At 42.8% G+C, this 20,993-nt stretch overlaps 1 protein-coding gene across 1 annotated transcript in view; it reads right to left on the reverse strand.

Moving 5' to 3' along the window:
- Positions 1 to 762: 762 nt before the first annotated feature.
- The window catches only part of LOC120546679 (transcription factor IIIB 90 kDa subunit-like), a 45,925-nt gene continuing 25,694 nt past the window's right edge, over positions 763 to 20,993 (reverse strand). The window contains exons 4-20 of the mRNA XM_039781800.1: positions 18,671 to 18,844; positions 18,051 to 18,082; positions 17,884 to 17,956; positions 15,223 to 15,372; positions 14,240 to 14,333; positions 12,694 to 12,820; positions 12,574 to 12,613; positions 10,926 to 11,021; positions 10,353 to 10,512; positions 10,105 to 10,238; positions 9,688 to 9,749; positions 9,520 to 9,601; positions 9,393 to 9,445; positions 7,336 to 7,622; positions 3,295 to 3,346; positions 2,179 to 2,332; positions 763 to 1,029 (exon numbers count right to left, since the gene is read on the reverse strand). Coding sequence (XP_039637734.1) covers positions 998 to 1,029; positions 2,179 to 2,332; positions 3,295 to 3,346; positions 7,336 to 7,622; positions 9,393 to 9,445; positions 9,520 to 9,601; positions 9,688 to 9,749; positions 10,105 to 10,238; positions 10,353 to 10,512; positions 10,926 to 11,021; positions 12,574 to 12,613; positions 12,694 to 12,820; positions 14,240 to 14,333; positions 15,223 to 15,372; positions 17,884 to 17,956; positions 18,051 to 18,082; positions 18,671 to 18,844 — 1,802 coding nt within the window. The 3' untranslated portion in view covers positions 763 to 997. The remainder of the gene's footprint in view (positions 1,030 to 2,178; positions 2,333 to 3,294; positions 3,347 to 7,335; positions 7,623 to 9,392; positions 9,446 to 9,519; positions 9,602 to 9,687; positions 9,750 to 10,104; positions 10,239 to 10,352; positions 10,513 to 10,925; positions 11,022 to 12,573; positions 12,614 to 12,693; positions 12,821 to 14,239; positions 14,334 to 15,222; positions 15,373 to 17,883; positions 17,957 to 18,050; positions 18,083 to 18,670; positions 18,845 to 20,993) is intronic.

Consider the following 20,993-nt stretch of genomic DNA (forward strand, 5'->3'; position numbering starts at 1 on the left):
TGTGTGTGTGTCTGTCTGTGTGTGTGTGTGTTGTGTTGTTGTTTTTTTTGAGTGTGTGGTGTGTGTTGTTTGGTGTGTGTGTTGACTGTGTGTGTGTGTGTGTGTGGTGTGTTTGTGTGTGTCTGTGTGTGTGTCTGTGTGTGTTGTGTGTGTCTGTTTTTGTGTTTTGTTATGTGTGTGTGTGTGTGTGTGCGTGTCTCAGTGTGTGTGTCTGTGTGTGTCTGTGTGCGTCTGAGTGTGTGTGTGTGTCTGTGTGTGTCTGACTGTGTGTTGTGTGTGTGTCTGAGTGTGTGTGTGTCTGAGTTCTGTGTGTGTGTGTGTGTGTGTCTGTGTGTGTCTGTGTGTGTGTGTGTCTGAGTGTGTGTGTGTCTGAGTGTGTGTGTGTCTGTGTCTGACCGTGTGTGTGTGTGTGTGTGTCTGTGTGAGTGTGTGTGTGTGTGTCTGTGTCTGACTGTGTGTGTGTGTTGTGCTTTTGTGTGTTCTGTGTGTGTGTGTGTGTGTGTGTGTGTGTTTGTGTGTCTATTGTGTGTGTGTGTGTGTGTGTGTGTCTGGTGTGTGTGTGTGTGTGTGTGTGTGTCTGAGTGTGTGTGTGTGTGTGTGTCTGACTGTGTGTGTGTGTGTGTGTCTGTGTCTGAGTGTGTGTGTGTGTCTGTGTGTGTCTGAGTGTGTGTGTGTGTGTGTCTGTTTGCTGCAGCGGTTGAAACAGCGAACGATACGAAGTTTGTGAGCAAACTGTTGTGTAAATAAAGTTTGGATAATTAGTTTTGTCTTCCTGTCGTCAGGACCAATCAGATCCATCGACACATTTAATAAGAAAACACAGAAAAACAAACACATCCATCTACACACAGCTTATAAAAATACACTTTGTACAACACGAAAATGTTTAAAAATCTCTTTCAGTTCATCAACGAGAGTTCAAGCCATCACAGAGCTGGCTCTCTGGAGCCTTCTGATTGGACGGAGAGTTTGGTCACTGGAGGTCAAAGGTCAGCGGCTAGAATACTTCCTCCTCCTCACAGCCGTAATCTGGGAACACAAAGCAACCAATCAGAAAACAGAAATCAACCAATCAGGAAACAGAAATCAACCAATCAGGGAACACAAATCAACCAATCAGGAAACACTATCCTATATGGACACATACGGTACCTTTCACAATAAAATATAATCTCCTATATGGACACATACGGTACCTTTCACAATAAAATATTATCTCCTCTATGGACACATACAGTACCTTTCACAATAAAATATAATCTCCTATATGGACACATACAGTACCTTTCACAATAAAATATAATCTCCTCTATGGACACATACAGTACCTTTCACAATAAAATATAATCTCCTATATGGACACATATGGTACCTTTTCACAATAAAATATAATCTCCTATATGGACACATATGGTACCTTTCACAATAAAATATAATCTCCTATATGGACACATACGGTACCTTTCACAATAAAATATTATCTCCTATATGGACACATACGGTACCTTTCACAATAAAATATAATCTCCTATATGGACACATATGGTACCTTTCACAATAAAATATAATCTCCTATATGGACACATACGGTACCTTTCACAATAAAATATAATCTCCTATATGGACACATACGGTACCTTTCACAATAAAATATAATCTCCTATATGGACACATACGGTACCTTTCACAATAAAATATTATCTCCTATATGGACACATATGGTACCTTTCAAAATAAAATATAATCTCCTATATGGACACATACGGTACCTTTCACAATAAAATATTATCTCCTATATGGACACATACGGTACCTTTCACAATAAAATATAATCTCCTATATGGACACATACGGTACCTTTCACAATAAAATATAATCTCCTATATGGACACATACGGTACCTTTCACAATAAAATATAATCTCCTATATGGACACATATGGTACCTTTCACAATAAAATATAATCTCCTATATGGACACATACGGTACCTTTCACAATAAAATATAATCTCCTATATGGACACATACGGTACCTTTCACAATAAAATATAATCTCTTATATGGACACATACGGTACCTTTCACAATAAAATATCTCTTATATGGACACATACGGTACCTTTCACAATAAAATAAAGATTACAAAGTACATCCCTCCAGAATAAAAGCCCGGACTGACCTCCGACGAGCTGCAGAGCGCTGACGCACTCCTCCTCCTCCACCACGACCTCCTCTTCCTCCTCCTCTTCCTCCGCCTCCACCAGGGCGCCGGCCAGCGGGGGGGAGGGGGCCGTGTCGGGTTCAGCTGCTGCCACGGTGACGGGGTTTTCTGCCTAAAGGCGGGAAACAGATTCAGGTTTTAATTAACGATGTGCAGAAAAAGACTCTTAAAATAAAACCAAAAAGTCTCCCAGAAAGCATCGGAAACACGCGTATCTTTGAGTCTGAAGAGTCTTTAAAGGACAATCTGTAAAATGACCCTAGGAGTTAATAACACATGTGTACCTAGTCGACCGTTCTCTGGGACATGTTGTCATGGTAATCTAATGTGTCTCTAGCTTTAAACTAGCTACCGCTAAGCGGTGGTTAGCTGCTAACGCTAGCGTTCGGGGCAGAGGGTAAATCTCTATTTCTACACCACTAACAAGGCTCAACATAGCACCAGACTTCCACGGAAGCATAATGGGGTCCCTACGTGTTAACTCAAGCATTGAGGACTCTGTAAGTGTACAGACAGTTTATTAAAAAGATAGACTATAAAGACAGTACCTTCGGGTATACATGCAGACGCCATTTTGGGAACCAGTCGAACCGTGAACACCCTAGGGTCATTTTGCGCCAGAATTATCCTTTAAATGATTCTTTGAGTCTGAAGAGATTTTAATGATTCTTTGAGTGTGAAGAGATTTTAATGATTCTTTGAGTCTGAAGAGATTTTAATGATTCTTTGAGTCTGAAGAGATTTTAATGATTCTTTGAGTCTGAAGAGATTTTAATGATTCTTTGAGTCTGAAGAGATTTTAATGATTCTTTGAGTCTGAAGAGATTTTAATGATTCTTTGAGTCTGAAGAGATTTTAATGATTCTTTGAGTCTGAAGAGATTTTAATGATTCTTTGGGTCTGAAGAGATTTTAATGATTCTTTGAGTTTCCACTTCTGCGGAAGAAGCCGCAAAAGTGTCAAAAAAAACTTAATATAAAAACTAAATCAACAGATTTCCATCCTACGCTGATTTCAATAAACTCGTCGTGATCAGTTTCTGATTCAAAGTGTAAACGGACGCTGTGACATCACCTGGAGCGCTGTTTTCTTCTTCTTAGATGTGGAGGACAAGAGGAGGCGCACCCTGCAACAACAAGATGAACGGGTTAGTTATCACACTGTATCTGAAGTCTCTTTTATATAGACCTTAGTGGTCCCCTAATACTGTATCTGAAGTCTCTTTATATACCTTAGCCCCAATGTAATCTTAGACCTGGCCCAATACTGTATCGAAGTCTCTTTTTATAGACCTTGTGGTCCCTAATACTGTATCTGAAGCTCTTTATATATCCTAGTGGTCCCCTATACTGTATCTGAAGTCTTTTTATATAGACCTTAGTGGTCCCCTAATACTGTATCTGAAGTCTCTTTTATATAGACCTTAGTGGTCCCCTAATACTGTATCTGAAGTCTCTTTTATATAGACCTTAGTGGTCCCCTAATACTGTATCTGAAGTCTCTTTTATATAGACCTTAGTGGTCCCCTAATACTGTATCTGAAGTCTCTTTTATATAGACCTTAAGTGGTCCCCTAATACTGTATCTGAAGTCTCTTTATATAGACCTTAGTGGTCCCCTAATACTGTATCTGAAGTCTCTTTTATATAGGCCTTAGTGGTCCCCTAATACTGTATCTGAAGTCTCTTTATATAGACCTTAGTGGTCCCCTAATACTGTATCTGAAGTCTCTTTTATATAGGCCTTAGTGGTCCCCTAATACTGTATCTGCAGTCTCTTTATATAGACCTTAGTGGTCCCCTAATACTGTATCTGAAGTCTCTTTATATAGACCTTAGTGGTCCCCTAATACTGTATCTGAAGTCTCTTTTATATAGACCTTAGTGGTCCCCTAATACTGTATCTGAAGTCTCTTTATATAGACCTTAGTGGTCCCCTAATACTGTATCTGAAGTCTCTTTTATATAGACCTTAGTGGTCCCCTAATACTGTATCTGAAGTCTCTTTTATATAGACCTTAGTGGTCCCCTAATACCGTATCTGAAGTCTCTTTTATAGACCTTAGTGGTCCCCTAATACTGTATCTGAAGTCTCTTTATATAGACCTTAGTGGTCCCCTAATACTGTATCTGAAGTCTCTTTATATAGACCTTAGTGGTCCCCTAATACTGTATCTGAAGTCTCTTTTATATAGACCTTAGTGGTCCCCTAATACTGTATCTGAAGTCTCTTTATATAGACCTTAGTGGTCCCCTAATACTGTATCTGAAGTCTCTTTATATAGACCTTAGTGGTCCCCTAATACTGTATCTGAAGTCTCTTTTATATAGACCTTAGTGGTCCCCTAATACTGTATCTGAAGTCTCTTTATATAGACCTTAGTGGTCCCCTAATACTGTATCTGAAGTCTCTTTATATAGACCTTAGTGGTCCCCTAATACTGTATCTGAAGTCTCTTTTATATAGACCTTAGTGGTCCCCTAATACTGTATCCGAAGTCTCTTTTTATATAGACCTTAGTGGTCCCCTTATTACTGTATCTGAAGTCTCTTTTATATAGACCTTAGTGGTCCCCTAATACTGTATCTGAAGTCTCTTTTATATAGACCTTAGTGGTCCCCTAATACTGTATCTGAAGTTTCTTTTATATAGACCTTAGTGGTCCCCTAATACTGTATCTGAAGTCTCTTTATATAGACCTTAGTGGTCCCTTAATACTGTATCTGAAGTCTCTTTATATAGACCTTAGTGGTCCCTTAATACTGTATCTGAAGTCTCTTTATATAGACCTTAGTGGTCCCCTAATACTGTATCTGAAGTCTCTTTATATAGACCTTAGTGGTCCCCTAATACTGTATCTGAAGTCTCTTTTATATAGACCTTAGTGGTCCCCTACTGTATCTGAAGTCTCTTTAATATAGACCTTAGTGGTCCCCTAATACTGTATCTGAAGTCTCTCTTTATATAGACCTTAGTGGTCCCCTAATACTGTATCTGAAGTCTCTTTTATATAGACCTTAGTGGTCCCCTAATACTGTATCTGAAGTCTCTTTTATATAGACCTTAGTGGTCCCTAATACTGTATCTGAAGTCTCTTTATATAGACCTTAGTGGTCCCCTAATACTGTATCTGAAGTCTCTTTATATAGACCTTAGTGGTCCCTAAACTGTATCTGAAGTCTCTTTATATAGACTTTTGCTATACTGTATCTGAAGTCTTTTATAGACCTTAGTGGTCCCCTAATACTGTATCTGAAGTCTCTTTATATAGACCTTAGTGGTCCCCTTAATACTGTATCTGAAGTCTCTTTATATAGACCTTAGTGTCCCCTAATACTGTATCTGAAGTCTCTTTTATATAGACCTTAGTGGTCCCCTAATACTGTATCTGAAGTCTCTTTTATATAGACCTTAGTGGTCCCCTAATACTGTATCTGAAGTCTCTTTATATAGACCTTAGTGGTCCCCTTACTGTATCTGAAGTCTCTTTATATAGACCTTAGTGGTCCCCTAATACTGTATCTGTAGTCTCTTTTATATAGACCTTAGTGGTCTCCTAATACTGTATCTGAAGTCTCTTTATATAGACCTTAGTGGTCCCCTAATACTGTATCTGAAGTCTCTTTTATATAGACCTTAGTGGTCCCTAATACTGTATCTGAAGTCTCTTTTATATAGACCTTAGTGGTCCCCTAATACTGTATCTGAAGTCTCTTTATATAGACCTTAGTGGTCCCTAATACTGTATCTGAAGTCTCTTTTATATAGACCTTAGTGGTCCCCTAATACTGTATCTGAAGTCTCTTTATATAGACCTTAGTGGTCCCTTAATACTGTATCTGAAGTCTCTTTATATAGACCTTAGTGGTCCCCTAATACTGTATCTGAAGTCTCTTTATATAGACCTTAGTGGTCCCCTAATACTGTATCTGAAGTCTCTTTTATATAGACCTTAGTGGTCCCCTAATACTGTATCTGAAGTCTCTTTTATATAGACCTTAGTGGTCCCCTAATACTGTATCTGAAGTCTCTTTTATATAGACCTTAGTGGTCCTCTAATACTGTATCTGAAGTCTCTTTATATAGACCTTAGTGGTCCCTAATACTGTATCTGAAGTCTCTTTTATATAGCCCTAGTGGTCCCTAATACTGTATCTGAAGTCTCTTTATATAGACCTTAGTGGTCCCCTAATACTGTATCTGAAGTCTCTTTATATAGACCTTAGTGGTCCCCTAATACTGTATCTGAAGTCTCTTTATATAGACCTTTAGTGGTCCCCTAATACTGTATCTGAAGTCTCTTTATATAGACCTTAGTGGTCCCCTAATACTGTATCTGAAGTCTCTTTATATAGACCTTAGTGGTCCCCTAATACTGTATCTGAAGTCTCTTTTATATAGACCTTAGTGGTCCCCTAATACTGTATCTGAAGTCTCTTTTTATAGACCTTAGTGGTCCCTAATACTGTATCTGAAGTCTCTTTTATATAGACCTTAGTGGTCCCTAATACTGTATCTGAAGTCTCTTTATATAGACCTTAGTGGTCCCCTATACTGTATCTGGAAGTCTTTTATATAGACCTTAGTGGTCCCTTAACTGTATCTGAAGTCTCTTTTATATAGACCTTAGTGGTCCCTAATACTGTATCTGAAGTCTCTTTTGTATATAGACCTTAGTGTGTCCCCTAATACTGTATGTGAGTCTCTTTGTATATAGACCTTTGTGTGTCCCCTAATACTGTATGTGAGTGTCTCTTGTGTATAGACCTTAGTGTGTCTCCTAATACTGTATGTGATGTCTCTTTTTGTATAGACCTTTGTGTGTGTGTCTCTGTGAGTGTGTGTGTCTCTGTGTGTGTGTGTCTCTGTGTGTTGTGTGTGTGTGTGTGTCTTCTCTGTGTGTGTGTGTGTGTGTGTGTGTGTTTTCTGTGTGTGTCTCTGTGTGTGTGTGTGTGTCTCTGTGTGTGTGTGTGTGTGTGTGTGTGCGTCTCTGTGTGTGTGTGTGTGTGTGTGTGTCTGTGTGTGTGTTTCTCTGTGTGTGTGTGTGTGTGTGTGTGTGTGTCTCTGTGTGTGTCTCTCTGTGTGTGAGTGTGTGTGTGTGTGTGTGTAGTGTACCTCTTCCCCATGATGCTAGCGTTAGCCGCAAAGTCTCGGTTAGCGTCGCTGTTCCTGCGGCGCCGCCGGTTGAGGCGTTTCCCGGCGGCGGTGGCAGTGGGGGGGTCGGCCTCGGCGTTTGATCTGCTGGGACTGCTGCCCCCCCCACTTCCTGTCCCGCGGCTGTTCAGGTCCCGCAGGACGTCGTAGTTGATCTTACTGGAGATCTTCTTCTTCTCCAACATCCTCTCGATCGCCTCGCCGGCCGTCAACGCCGCCACCGGCACTTTCTTCTTCTTCTTCTTCGGCTGCACACAGGAAGTCAGACACAGGAAGTCAGACACAGGAAGTCAGACACAGGAGGTCAGACTTGACTTGAGGCCGGGAGACCCTGTCAGCCCCTTGACTTGAGGCTGGGAGACCCTGTTAGCTTTCCTGAGGCCTTTGGTCCCTGTCAGCCCTCTGACCTTGAGGCTGGGAGACCCTGTTGGTCCCTGTCAGCCCCTGTTGGTCCCTGTCAGCCCCTGTTGGTCCCTGTCAGCCCCTTGACTTGAGGCTGGGAGACCCTGTTGGTCCCTGTCAGCCCCTGTTGGTCCCTGTCAGCCCCTTGACTTGAGGCTGGGAGACCCTGTTGGTCCCTGTCAGCCCCTTGACTTGAGGCTGGGAGACCCTGTTGGTCCCTGTCAGCCCCTGTTGGTCCCTGTTAGCCCCTGTTGGTCCCTGTCGGCCCCTTGACTTGAGGCTGGGAGACCCTGGTGGTCCCGTGCCTTTGGTCCTGTCCCCTTCTTACTGGGAGACCCTGTTGGTCCGTCAGCCCCTTGACTTGAGCGAGGCTGTGAATTTGGTCCCTGTCCGCCCCTTGACTTGAGACTGGGAGACCCTGTTGGTCCCTGTCAGCCCCTGTTGGGACCCTGTCAGCCCCTGTTGGTCCCTGTAGTCAGCCCCCTTGACTTGAGGCTCGGAGACCCTGTTGGTCCATGTCAGCCCCTTGACTTGAGGGGCCGGGAGACCCTGTTGGTCCCTGTCAGCCCCTTGACTCTGAACAGGAGACCTGTTGGTCCTGCTGTCAGCCCCTTGACTTGACGGGGAGGACCCTGTTGGTCCTCTGTCAGCCCCTTGCTTGACGGAGACCTGTTGGTCCCTGTCAGCCCCTTGACTTGAGGCGAGACCCTGTTGTTCCCTGTCAGCCCCTTGACTTGAGGAGGCGGGGAGAGCACCCGTTGGTCCCTGTCAGCCCCTTGACTTGAGGCTGGGAGACCCTGTTGGTCCCTGTCAGCCCCTATTGGTCCTTGTCAGCCCCTTGACTTGAGGCTGGGAGACCCTGGTGGTCCCTGTCAGCCCCTGTTGGTCCCTGTCAGCCCCTTGACTTGAGGCTGGGAGACCCTGTTGGTCCCTGTCAGCCCCTTGACTTGAGGCTGTGAGACCCTGTTGGTCCCTGTCAGCCCCTTGACTTGAGGCTGTGAGACCCTGTTGGTCCCTGTCAGCGCTTTGGCCCTTCACCCCCTGGGGGGGGGGGGGGGGGGGTGGGGGAGGGGGGAGGGGGGGGGGGGGGGGGCCCTTGACTTCAGAACAAGAGACCCTGTTGGTCCCTGTCAGTACCTGTTGGTCCCTGTCAGCCCCTTGACTTGAGGCTGTGAGACTCTGTTGGTCCATGTCAGCCCCTTGACTTGAGGCTGAGAGACTCTGTTGGTCTTTGTCAGCCCCTTGACTTGAGGCCGGGAGACCCTGTTGGTCCCTGTCAGCCCCTTGACTTGAGGCTGAGAGACTCTGTTGGTCTCTATCAGCCCCTTGACTTGAGGCTGAGAGACCCTGTTGGTCCCTGTCGGCCCATGTTGGTCCTGTCAGCCCCTTGACTTGAGGCTGAGAGACCCTGTTGGTCCATGTCGGCCCCTTGACTTGAGGCCGGGAGACCCTGTTGTGGTCCCTGTCGGCCCCTTGACTTGAGGCTATGAGACCCTGTTGTGGTCCCTGTCGGCCCCTTGACTTGAGGCTGGGAGACCCAGTTGGTCCCTGTCGGCCCCTTGACTTAAGGGCTGGGAGACCCTGTCGGCCCATGTTGGTCCCTGTTGTTGACTTACCTTCTCTTTGTACGTCCCCTGTTCTTTCTCTTTCTGTATCCTCTCTTCTTTCTCTGTAAACACAAACAGCCAATCAGAACCCAGAACCCTGACGATGATGATGAAGATGGTGAAGAGGTTTCCAGACCTTTCTGCTCCTTCAGGTATTCCTCGTTCTGTTTCATCCATAGCTCTGTCTTCACCTCAACCTCCCGCTCGTTCAGGATGTACTGTACAGCACAAAACCACAGTCACACTTCCTGTACTCACACCCTTTCACAGTAAAAGCCTGAATCAGTTCAGCAGATAAACAAACCTTTTCTATCTCGTGGTCGTCGATCCCCATCAGGTCCAGCTCTCCGCTCTCCGACTGCTCGTCTGTCAAACAGGACCACAAACAGGAACCGTCAGAACAAACTCCACCACACCAGGTCCACGTTCAGCCCCGACAACACGCAGCAGCACGTTTATTTAACGTTTACAGCCCCCTCCCTCTGGAACTCCCTCCCCATACACATCTGTGACTGTTCTGACCTGAACTGTTAGCCTTCCACATACAATAGTCCAACATTTCTCACCAGATAGTTACTGGTTTTACTGTGAAGTGTCTTTGAGTACCATGTAAAGCGCTATATAAATATAATGTATTATTATTATTATTATTATGTGTAAAGTGTCCTGAGATAACTTGCGTTATAAATAAAGTCATATTGAATGCTGAGCTGAGCCGTACCGTCTGGTTTCTCTCCGGTCTCGCTGAAGGTCTGGAAGGTCTGTTGGAGACTGGCCAGATTCCCCAGGATGTCAGCCAGCGGGACAGCCTGGCGCTGAGGTCCCGCCCCCTCCATGTCTAGCCCTGCCTCCTCCCTCTCTGGTCCCGCCCCCTCCATGTCTAGCCCTGCCTCCTCCCTCTCTGGTCCCGCCCCCTCCATGTCTAGCCCTGCCTCCTCCCTCTCTGGTCCTGCCTCCTCCATCTCTAACCCCTCCCCCATCTTCTGGCCCCGCCCCTCCTCCTCCTGGATCACCTGACACAGGAAGTTCTGCGTCAGGTGATCGGCGGCAGCTCGCAGCTCGTCCTCTTCGCCCTCTGGCGCCGCCTCGGGTTCAGACGGCGAGGACGCAACCTCCACGCCCTCGGGGTCTGGAAACAGAAGGAAAGAGACGGTAAATGTTGGTTCTTTTCATGTCTTTATTTAAACTGTTTGTTGTAACAATGGGTCTACAAAAAACTTCAGAAAAAGTGACAAAAACTTTGAATAATGCGACAAAAACGTGGTGAAATAAATCTCCAGTGTCCAGTTTAGAAAGCAGTAGTCCACATTAATGTTTACATATAACTTTATAAATAACCATTTTGTGTCGTTGTAGGAAGATATAATGGCTGACTCATTTAAGAGACTTCTCCATAGTTGTTAAATGTTTCAGATACTGTGAAAGACCGGTACAGAGAGACACCGGAGTGGTACAGACAGACTCCGGACCGGTACAGACAGACTCTGGACCGGTAAAGACAGACTCTGGACCGGTAAAGACAGACTCTGGACCGGTACTGACCGATTTCTTTGGCGTAGGCGGCGTAGATTCCTCTGAGCTTGGGTCGGCTCTTCTCCAGCTCCGTCTCGATCTCGTCTTTGTAGCAGCTGATCTCTCCTGGCGGGAAAAAATGGAAAAGGTGAGTCCTTCCCCTGACCCTCTAGTGTCCTGACCCTCTAGTGTCCTGACCCTCTAGTGTCCTTCCCCTGACCCTCTAGTGTCCTGACCCTCTAGTGTCCTTCCCCTGACCCACTAGTGTCCTGACCCTCTAGTGTCCTTCCCCTGACCCTCTAGTGTCCTGACCCTCTAGTGTCCTGACCCTCTAGTGTCCTTCCCCTGACCCTCTAGTGTCCTGACCCTCTAGTGTCCTTCCCCTGACCCACTAGTGTCCTGACCCTCTAGTGTCCTTCCCCTGACCCTCTAGTGTCCTGACCCTCTAGTGTCCTCTGACCCTCTAGTGTCCTTCCCCTGACCCTCTAGTGTCCTGACCCTCTAGTGTCCTTCCCCTGACCCTCTAGTGTCCTGACCCTCTAGTGGTCCTTCCCCTGACCCTCTAGTGTCCTGACCCTCTATTGTCCTGACCCTGACCCTCTAGTGGTCCTTCCCCTGACCCTCTAGTGGTCCTTCCCCTGAGCCTCTAGTTTCCTGACCCTCTATTGTCCTGACCCTCTAGTGGTACTTCCCCTGACCCTCTAGTGTCCTTCCCCTGACCCTCTAATGTCCTGACCCTCTAGTGTCCTTCCCCTGACCCTCTAGTGTCCTGACCCTGACCCTTTACTGGTCCTTCCCCTGACACTCTAGTGTCCCTGACCCTCTAGTGTCCTGACCCTCTAGTGGTCCTTCCCCTGACCCTATCGGTCATTGCCTGGACCTCTGACTTAACTCTAGTCGTTTCCCCTCTAGTGTCCTTCCCCGGACCCTCTAATGTCCTGACCCTCTAGTGTCCTTCCCCTGACCCTCTAGTGTCCTGACCCTGACCCTTTACTGGTCCTTCCCCTGACACTCTAGTGTCTCTGACCCTCTAGTGGTCCTTCCCCTGACCCTCTAGTGTCCTGACCCTGACCCTCTAGTGTCCTGACCCTGACCCTCTAGTGTCCTTCCCCTGACCCTCTAGTGTCCTTCCCCTTGGCCCTCTAGTGTCCTTCCCCTGATCCTCTAGTGTCCTGCCCCTGACCCTCTAGTGTCCTTCCCCTGACCCTCTAGTGTCCTTCCCTTGGCCCTCTAGTGTCCTTCCCCTGACCCTCTAGTGTCCCTGACCCTCTAGTGTCCTTCCCCTGATCCTCTAGTGTCCTGACCCTGACCCTCTAGTGTCCTTCCCCTGACCCTCTAGTGTCCTTCCCTTGGCCCTCTAGTGTCCTTCCCCTGACCCTCTAGTGTCCTGACCCTGACCCTCTAGTGTCCTGACCCTGACCCTCTACTGTCCTTCCCTTGGCCCTCTAGTGGTCCTTCCCCTGACCCTCTAGTGTCCTTCCCCTGAACCTCTAGTGTCTCTGACCCTCTAGTGTCCTGACCCTGACCCTCTAGTGTCCTGACCCTCTAGTGTCCTGACCCTGTAGTGTCCCTGACCCTCTAGTGTCCTGACCCTGACCCTCTAGTGTCCTTCCCTGACCCTCTAGTGTCCTCCGAAGAGTCCGAAATGAGTCCCTGAGTGGCAGATTTAGGAACTGACCCTCCACTTCGTCCAGTTTCCTGGCCAGTTCGTGTTCCAGCTGCAGAAGAAGACGACAGTAAAGGTCATTGGTGATTGGTTAACTAATGTATCAGCAGCCAATCAGAGCCAGTGTCCTACCTGCTGCATCTTGACTTTGTGCTGCGCGGCGGTGAAGGATGGGGGGTCACACTCCTGCTCCAGATCCACCTTCATGAACTCATCGATGGTCAGCTGACTGGTGGGCGTGTCCTCAAACTCTGTTAGTCTGCAGACAGGGAGACAGGACGCTGGAATCTACTGTATTCTACCGTAATCTACTTTATTCTACTGTAATCTACTGTATTCTACTGTAATTTACTGTATTATAGTGTAATCTACTGTATTCTACTGTAATCTACTTTATTCTACTGTATAATACTGTAATCTACTGTATTCTACTATAATATACTGTATTCTAATGTAATATACTGTAAGCTAATGTATTCTACTGTAATATACTGTATTCTACTGTAATATACTGTAACCTATTGTAATCTACTGTAATCTAATGTATTCTACTGTAATCTGGTGTAATCTATTGTAATCTACTGTATTCTACAGTAATCTACAGTAATATGCTGTATTATATTGTAATCTACTGTATACTACTGTATTCTACTGTATACTACTGTAATCTACTGTATATTACTGTAATCTTCTGTATATTAGTGTAATCTACTGTATTCTACTGTAATATACTGTATTATAGTGTAATCTACTGTAATCTACTGTATAATACTGTATATTACTGTAATCTACTGTATTATATTGTAATCTACTGTAATCTACTAAATAATACTGTATATTACTGTATTCTACTGTAATCTATTGTATTCTACTGTAATCTACTGTATTCTACTGAAATCTACTCTATTCTATTGTAATCTGCTGTAATCTACTGTATTCTACTGTAATCTGCTGTATAATACTTTATATTACTATATTCTACTGTATTCTACTGTATAATATTTTATATTACTATATTCTACTGTATTCTACTGTAATCTACTGTATTCTACTGTATAATACTTTATATTACTATATTCTACTGTATTCTACTGTAATCTACTGCATTCTACTGTATTCTACTGTATAATACTTTATATTACTATATTCTACTGTATTCTACTGTAATCTACTGCATTCTACTGTATTCTACTGTAATCTACTGTATAATACTTTATATTACTATATTCTACTGTATTCTACTGTAATATACTTTATTCTACTGTAATCTACTGTATAATACTTTATATTACTATATTCTACTGTATTCTACTGTAATATACTGTATTCTACTGTAATCTACTGTATAATACTTTATATTACTATATTCTACTGTATTCTACTGTAATCTACTGCATTCTACTGTAATCTACTGTATAATACTTTATATTACTATATTCTACTGTATTCTACTGTAATCTACTGTATTCTACTGTAATCTACTGTATAATACTTTATATTACTATATTCTACTGTATTCTACTGTAATCTACTGTATAATACTTTATATTACTATATTCTACTATATTCTACTGTATTCTACTGTAATATACTGTATTCTACTGTAATCTACTGTATAATACTTTATATTACTATATTCTACTGTAATCTACTGTATTCTACTGTAATCTGCTCCCACCTCTTCCTCAGGGTGGTCTGGCAGACCTTCACCACGCTGATCACGTCTTTCACCGTCCGCCGAAACTTGTGCATCCGAGCGGCGACCAGCAGAGCTGAGGAGACGAGCAGAGCGTTAGCTGTTGCTAGGTAACAGGTGGACATACGGTTGTTATTGTTAGCTGTTGCCAGGTAACAGATGAACATGTGGTTGTTACTGTATGCTGTTGCCAGGTAACAGGTGAACATGTGGTTGTTACTGTATGCTGTTGCCAGGTAACGGGTGAACACGTGGTTGTTATTGTATGCTGTTGCCAGGTAACGGGTGAACATGTGGTTGTTACTGTATGCTGTTGCCAGGTAACAGGTGAACATGTGGTTGTTACTGTATGCTGTTGCCAGGTAACGGGTGAACCTGTGGTTGTTACTGTATGCTGTTGCCAGGTAACGGGTGAACACGTGGTTGTTACTGTATGCTGTTGCCAGGTAACGGGTGAACACGTGGTTGTTATTGTATGCTGTTGCCAGGTAACGGGTGAACAGGTGGTTGTTACTGTATGCTGTTGCCAGGTAACGGGTGAACACGTGGTTGTTATTGTATGCTGTTGCCAGGTAACGGGTGAACACGTGGTTGTTACTGTATGCTGTTGCCAGGTAACGGGTGAACACGTGGTTGTTATTGTATGCTGTTGCCAGGTAACGGGTGAACCTGTGGTTGTTACTGTATGCTGTTGCCAGGTAACGGGTGAACACGTGGTTGTTACTATAAGCTGTTGCCAGGTAACGGGTGAACATGTGGTTGTTACTGTATGCTGTTGCCAGGTAACAGGTGAACATGGTTGTTACTGTATGCTGTTGCCAGGTAACGGGTGAACATGTGGTTGTTACTGTATGCTGTTGCCAGGTAACAGGTGAACATGGTTGTTACTGTATGCTGTTGCCAGGTAACAGGTGAACATGGTTGTTACTGTATGCTGTTGCCAGGTAACGGCGGCCATGTCCTACCTGCTCCACAGAGCCCTGAGGGCCTCCGTCCCGTGTGCATCCAGTCCCTCTTCATCCGCTGCACCAGACGCAGCGCCGTCATGGAAACCTCGTGGGTCTTCACGCCGAACTCCAACATGTGGGCGAACCGCGGGATGTACAGGCACGGGTCTGGGGGGGGGGTACATTAATTAATAATGAATTAATAATTATTAATAAACGTATTAATAATCACTTAATACTTTAAATAATGCAGCTGGTTAGAGGGAACCGCTTTCAATACCTAGCCCTGATTAATACCTAGTCCTGATTAATACCTAGCCCTGATTAATACCAAGCCCTGATTAATACCTAGTCCTGATTAATACCTAGTCCTGATTAATACCAAGCCCTGATTAATACCAAGCCCTGATTAATACCTAGCCCTGATTATTACCTAGTCCTGATTAATACCAAGCCCTGATTAATACCAAGCCCTGATTAATACCAAGCCCTGATTAATACCTAGTCCTGATTAATACCAAGTCCTGATTAATACCAAGCCCTGATTAATACCTAGCCCTGATTAATACCTAGCCCTGATTAATACCTAGCCCTGATTAATACCTAGCCCTGATTATTACCTAGCCCTGATTAATACCTAGTCCTGATTAATACCTAGCCCTGATTAATACTAAGCCCTGATTAATACCAAGCCCTGATTAATACCAAGCCCTGATTAATACCTAGCCCTGGTTAATACCAAGCCCTGATTAATACCTAGTCCTGATTAATACCAAGCCCTGATTAATACCAAGCCCTGATTAATACCAAGCCCTGATTAATACCTAGTCCTGATTAATACCAAGTCCTGATTAATACCAAGCCCTGATTAATACCTAGTCCTGATTAATACCAAGTCCTGATTAATACCAAGCCCTGATTAATACCAAGCCCTGATTAATACCTAGTCCTGATTAATACCTAGCCCTGATTAAGACCTAGCCCTGATTAATACCAAGCCCTGATTAATACCTAGTCCTGATTAATACCAAGCCCTGATTAATACCAAGCCCTGATTAATACCTAGCCCTGATTAATACCTAGCCCTGATTAATACCTAGTCCTGATTAATACCTAGTCCTGATTAATACCAAGCCCTGATTAATACCAAGCCCTGATTAATACCTAGCCCTGATTAATACCTAGCCCTGATTAATACCTAGTCCTGATTAATACCTAGTCCTGATTAATACCAAGCCCTGATTAATACCAAGCCCTGATTAATACCTAGCCCTGATTAATACCTAGCCCTGATTAATACCTAGTCCTGATTAATACCTAGTCCTGATTAATACCTAGCCCTGATTATTACCTAGCCCTGATTAATACCAAGCCCTGATTAATACCTAGCCCTGATTAATACCAAGCCCTGATTAATACCTAGTCCTGATTAATACCAAGCCCTGATTAATACCAAGCCCTGATTAATACCTAGTCCTGATTAATACCTAGCCCTGATTAATACCTAGCCCTGATTAATACCTAGTCCTGATTAATACCTAGCCCTGATTAATACCTAGCCCTGATTAATACCTAGCCCTGATTAATACCTAGCCCTGATTAATACCTAGCCCTGATTATTACCTAGCCCTGATTAATACCTAGTCCTGATTAATACCTAGCCCTGATTAATACTAAGCCCTGATTAATACCAAGCCCTGATTAATACCAAGCCCTGATTAATACCTAGCCCTGGATTAATACCAAGCCCTGATTAATACCTAGTCCTGATTAATACCAAGCCCTGATTATTACCAACCCTGATTAATACAAGCCCTGATTAATACCTAGTCCTGATTAATACCAAGTCCTGATTAATACCAAGCCCTGATTAATACCTAGTCCTGATTAATACCAAGTCCTGATTAATACTGCCCTGATTAATACCAAGCCCTGATTAATACCTAGTCCTGATTAATACCTAGCCCTGATTAATACCTAGCCCTGATTAATACCTAGCCCTGATTAATACCTAGTCCTGATTAATACCAAGCCCTGATTAATACCAAGCCCTGATTAATACCTAGCCCTGATTAATACCTAGCCCTGATTAATACCCAGCCCTGATTAATACCTAGCCCTAATTAATACCTAGCCCTCATTAATACCAATGCCCTGACAGTGGTGGTTTATGGGAAATGTACTTCTGTGAACACACATCTAATAATTTACATATCTGACATGATATTGTTTGAATCTGTCAGGTAGAGACACAGGACGCGTCCAGAGCAACGTGACCGGGACATTCATCTATTTCTGACAGTTTAAATACATATTGTAGTTCTATTTCTGACAGTTTAAATACATTTTGTAGTTATATTTCTGACAGTTTAAATACATTTTGTAGTTATATTTCTGACAGTTTAAATACATTTTGTAGTTCTATTTCTGACAGTTTAAATACATATTGTAGTTCTATTTCTGACAGTTTAAATACATTTTGTAGTTCTATTTCTGACAGTTTAAATACATTTTGTAGTTCTATTTCTGACAGTTTAAATAAATATTGTAGTTATATTTCTGACAGTTTAAATACATTTTGTAGTTATATTTCTGACAGTTTAAATACATTTTGTAGTTATATTTCTGACAGTTTAACTACAGTTTGTAGTTCTACAGTAAATGAAATGAGGTTGTCACCGATGGCGGGAGCGTTGATGCAGAGCTCTCGAGCCAACAGCAGGAAGGTTTTTCCCAGGATGTAAACGTTCACCTGAACACATCAAACTAAAGTTACTACTGCAGAGTATAGAAGTACTTCATTACTTTATTAATACGTATATATGTATATACAGTATATATATTACCTGCAGCAGGTCGCTCAGGTCCAGCAACATGTCTGAAACTCAGCTCAGGAAAACCAGTTCAAAGGTCACAACAGGAAACTCAAACGTTAGGGCTGCGAGACAAGATGATAATAATAATAATAATAATAATAATGATAATAACTTAGAGTAAAGATGATTTCATTCTCCATTAATCCTCGGGGGGGTCGTCCCGTCAACGTCAACATTTGAGGTGATATTCACACTACCACAGATGGAGCTCTCTTTAGGTCCAAACTCAGAACGTACCTGTTTCGTCTGGCCTTTAACACGTAGCAGTGGTTTCTTTGTAACCTTTTCTGATTTTACTGTTTCTATGTTTCATTCTTTCTATTGTATGACATGTGTTTTTACTCTAGGTTTCTGATGTGAAGCCCTCTGGATACCTGCTGGTTGCTGTGTAGAGTGATATATAAATACATATATATAAATACATTATTATAAATAAACATGTTGATTGATTGAATCTGATATCAAACAGAAAACCTCCATATTTGAGAGGCTGAGAACAACATGTTGTGAACGATTAATGGATTATCAGAACAGTTGGTGCTGTTGGTTGCAGCTGTACCCCCCAGAAAGAGAGGCTGTTGCTAGGATACGAGGCGTCCCCTCGGTGCGACAGACCAGGTAGAGGCAGGCGGCGATGACGTGCTCCGTCTTGCGACCGCGCGTCAGGTGTTTGCTGACGACCATCTTGAAGAAGTTGAAGGCCGTGTCGAGACAATGTTGATTCAGCTGCAGCTGGGAGCCCAGATGCTGGATCTGACGCTTACCTACACACACACACACACACACACACACACACACACACACACACACACACACACACACACACACACACACACACACACACACACACACACACACACACACACACACACACACACACAGACAGACAGACAGACAGACAGACAGACAGACACACACACACACACACACACACACACACAGACACACACACAGACACACACACACACACACACAGAGAGACACACATACACACACACAGACACACACACACACACACACACAAACACACACACACACACACACACAGACACACACAGACACACAGACACACACACACACACACACACACACACACACACACACACACACACACACACACACACACACACACACACACAGAGACACACACAGAGGTTTAATAACTGGAAGAGAAGAATAAGTGACAGGTAATACCAGCAGGAGGCAGTGATGCCAAACTACCCTAAAACCTAAAAGGAGAAGGAGGAGGAGGAGGAGGAGAAGAAGAAGAAGGAGGTATTTTGCAGGATATATATGAGGTATTTGAATATAAAGGATATATATGGTATTTCAGGATATATAAAAATTATAAAATGATATATTTATTATTATATTATGAGGTATTCTAGATATATGAGGTATTTTACAGATATATATGAGTATTCTGCAGGATTATATGAGGTATTTTGCGGGATATATATGAGGTATTCTGCAGGATATATATAATTCTACGGGATATATATGAGGTATTTGCAGGATATATATGAGGTATTTTGCAGGATATATATGAGGTATTCTGCAGGATATGTATGAGGTATTCTACAGGATATTTATGAGGTATTCTGCGGATATATATGAGGTATTTTGCAGGATATATGAGGTATTTTGCAGGTATATATGAGGTATTCTGCGGTATATATATGAGGTATTTTGCAGGATATATGAAGATATTTTGCAGGATATATGAGGTATTTTGCAGGATATATATGAGGTATTCTGCAGGATATATATGAGGTATTCTGCAGGATATTTATGAGGTATTCTGCAGGATATATATGAGGTATTTTGCAGGATATTTATGAGGTATTCTGCAGGATATATATGAGGTATTTTGCAGGATATATATGAGGTATTTTGCAGGATATATATGAGGTATTCTGCAGGATATTTATGAGGTATTCTGCAGGATATATATGAGGTATTTTGCAGGATATATATGAGGTATTCTGCAGGATATATATGAAGTATTTTGCAGGATATATATGAAGTTATTCTGCAGGATATATATGAGGTATTCTGCAGGATATATATGAGGTATTTTGCAGGATATATGAGGTATTCTGCAGGATATGTATTAGGTATTCTGCAGGATATTTATGAGGTATTCTGCAGGATATATATGAGGTATTTTGCGGGATATTTGGTATTCTACTAGGATATATATAAGGTATTCTGCAGGATATATATGAGGGTATTTTTGCGGATATATATGAGGTATTCTGCAGGATATATATGAGGTATTCTGCAGGATATTTATGAGGTATTATGCAGGATATATATGAAGGTATTTTACAGGATATTTATGAGGTATTATGCAGGATATATATGAGGTATTTTGGAGATATATATGAGGTATTTTGCAGGATATATATGAGGTATTCTGCAGGATATATATGAGGTATTCTGCAGGATATATGAGGTATTTTGCAGGATATATATAAGGTATTTTGCAGGATATATATGATTATTCTAGGGACATATATAGGGGTATTCTGCAGGATATATATGAGGTATTTTACTGGGATATATATGAGGTATTCTGCAGGATATATATGAGGTATTTTGCAGGATATATGAGGTATTTTGCGGGATATATGAGGTATTCTGCAGGATATATATGAGGTATTTTGCAGGATATATATGAGGAGTATTCTACGGGATATATATGAGGTATTTTGCAGGATATATATTAGGTATTCTGCAGGATATATATGAGGTATTTTGCGGATATATATAGGGTATTTTGCAGGATATATATGAGGTATTCTGCAGGATATATATGAGGTATTTTGCAGGATATATATGAGGTATTTTGCAGGATATATATGAGGTATTCTGCAGGATATATATGAGGTATTTTGCAGGATATATATG

This window comes from Perca fluviatilis, chromosome 18 (assembly GCF_010015445.1).
Source record: "Perca fluviatilis chromosome 18, GENO_Pfluv_1.0, whole genome shotgun sequence".
NCBI classification, from domain to species: domain Eukaryota; kingdom Metazoa; phylum Chordata; class Actinopteri; order Perciformes; family Percidae; genus Perca; species Perca fluviatilis.